General features: G+C 49.3%; 1 protein-coding gene across 1 annotated transcript in view; it reads right to left on the bottom strand.

The window, feature by feature from the left end:
• POLR2B (polymerase (RNA) II (DNA directed) polypeptide B, 140kDa) overlaps positions 1-2483 on the bottom strand; it is a 54119-nt gene that overhangs the window by 9662 nt on the left and 41974 nt on the right. Inside the window, exons 15-16 of the mRNA XM_015560075.1 lie at positions 406-415; positions 18-282 (exon numbers count right to left, since the gene is read on the bottom strand). Coding sequence (XP_015415561.1) covers positions 18-282; positions 406-415 — 275 coding nt within the window. The remainder of the gene's footprint in view (positions 1-17; positions 283-405; positions 416-2483) is intronic.

A 2483-nucleotide genomic window follows, 5' to 3' on the forward strand; every position in this document is an offset into this window, starting at 1 on the left:
GAGGTCCTTTTTTTTACAAAATTTATATCCTTCCTGGTTGAGAGTTACTATAACCTGGTCCACAATGCCTGTCTCACTAGTCCTGAGAAAAGTGCTACAGTCTCTCTTGGCATAGCGTCTATTAGTGCTCTCCAGCTCATCTTCATTTTCAGGCAGGGTGACTGTTTTGCCTATAATAACATCATCTCCCGATACACGGACCCCGGGAGCTATCAGACCATCATCATCCAGCTTGTCATATATGGCATGCCTCATACCTACAAAGAAACAGACATGGCATTTCTAGAATGGTACTGCCACGTAGAAAAGTATTTAAAATGTCACATAATCCTCTCCACAAAGATTAAGAACCAAATACAGAAATCAATGCTAAGTCTGAGAAGTTCACAGGAATCTCTAACTCACCATGACCATCCTATATAATAAAAGGCTAATATGCAAAAAGACCGAACGGCAAAACAACCAGTCGCTATGATGTGTGCTGACCACCAGGGGGCGTGCACAGAACATGGCAAGAGTTGGCAGCAGGAGGCAGAGCACGGAACATGGTGGACATGGGCCACAGCAGGATGGTGGAGGCAAACAGGGTCACCAGACCAAGGCAGGGAGCCGTTGCTGTCATTAGGGCGAGTCTCTGGTGGTTACTGAAAATTCTTTGCTCCCATGCACCACGGTCCCACCTGGCACTCGCACCTGCTGGCCCCAATTGCCTCTCAGGGCTTTTCCACCCCTCCACCCCCTGATTCTAAGGATCTACCGGAGCCAGCAGCCGCCTCTCGCATCTGCTGATAGCACCGGAGGCGCCGTTGGCACCCGGCGCCAGCCTCGATCACTTGGTACTGGCAGCAGGTGAGAGCGGCAGCTCTAGCACCGGCAGCGGGTGCAAGCGGCGGCTACTGGCCCTGATAGCCCGTGAGGGCTTCTCCACCTCCCCCTACTTCTAAGGGGCGATCAGGGCAGCAGCCACCGCTCACACCCACTGACGGTGCCGGCCCCACTCGTACCCACTGCTGGCGCCAGCCCCAATTGCTCTGTGCCATCAGTAGGCGTGAGTGAGGCCAGTGCCGTCAGCGTGTGGGAGCAGTGGCGGCAGGAGCGGTGCTGCCAACAGACAGGATACTGGGGGCTGTGGCAGGAGGGGCCAGGTGAGGTGCAGGTGTTGGGCCAAGACCCACCTGCGCCCACCGGAGCCTCGTGACCCACAGTTCCTTTCAAGGTGGACAAATTCGTGCACTGGGCCAATAGAATAATACTCTTACCCTATATAATAAAAGGCTAGTATGCTAAGTGTCCAGTTGTCCGTTCAATCAAAGCATAATATGCTAATGATATGCTAAGGCCACTCAACCACTTATTATGACGTGCACTGACCACCAGGGGGCAGACTGTCAACTAGTTGAACAGTTGCTATGACATGCACTAACCACCAGGGGGAAGATGCTCTAACCAGTAGGTTGGCTTGCTGCTGGGGTTGGCCAATTGGGAGTGAGCAAAACAGGCCGGACATGCTCTGGAGCCCTCCCGCGGTCCCTCCCTGGCTAGCCAAACTCCTGCGTCCATCCCTGGCTCCAATTGTGCACCAGTGGGGTCCCTTAGCCTGGCCTGTGCCCTCTCGCAATCCAGGACCCCTCGGGGGATGTTGGAGAGCTGGTTTTGGCCGGATCCCGCAGGCCAGGCCGAGGGACCCCACTCATGGAGGTACTCCAAAAATGGTTAGGTATCCTTTCATTTATTTGTTAAATGTATACAAATATGTGACTAGACAAATTTGTGCACCAGGCCCCCTAGTTCCAAATATTATAAACTATTCTGAACTCTAAAAAGCACTAGACTGAGCACTGAAAAATCAAATTCTCCATCTGCTGGGTGACTTTGGATAAGTGTGTGGCCGTCTTCTGACCTCTATATTACATGAGAAAATATCAATGGCCTCTACACACATCCTCCCACAGAAATTCTGAATGTTATCTTATGTAAATCGGGACACCAATTCACTATCATATAGAACCATCCCAGGAAATGGAGTAATAGGAAGATGCCTAGGGAAACAAAACCCACTTTACTTCATGCAATACTATTAGAAGTCAAAATTGAAGCAAAGATACCCCATTTCCCTAGACATTCTATCCATAATACCGTATACATATTTTTTAGGTGTCCGTGAAAACAGTGACAACTACAAAAAAGAAGTTTGAGTTTTTAGAGAAAAAAAAATGGTTAGGTATCCTCTCATTTATTTGTTAAATGTATACAAATACTGTGACTAGACAAATATGGTCACACCACAATGTGAAGAGAGGAGGGAGTTCCCATGCCAATACATAAACTGAGGGACAGGACACACACAGTACCAGTGAAAATGAAGCTGAGGTGTGTCCCATGATATCACACAACCTCTCTGATTTTCAAATACCCTCCTCAAAGCAGGATCTACCAGGACAGAAGAACTTGTACCAAGCCCACTCCTAGGTACCAAATATTTT

The sequence above is a fragment of the Myotis davidii genome, unplaced genomic scaffold (assembly GCF_000327345.1).
Source record: "Myotis davidii unplaced genomic scaffold, ASM32734v1 scaffold173, whole genome shotgun sequence".
NCBI lineage: Eukaryota > Metazoa > Chordata > Mammalia > Chiroptera > Vespertilionidae > Myotis > Myotis davidii.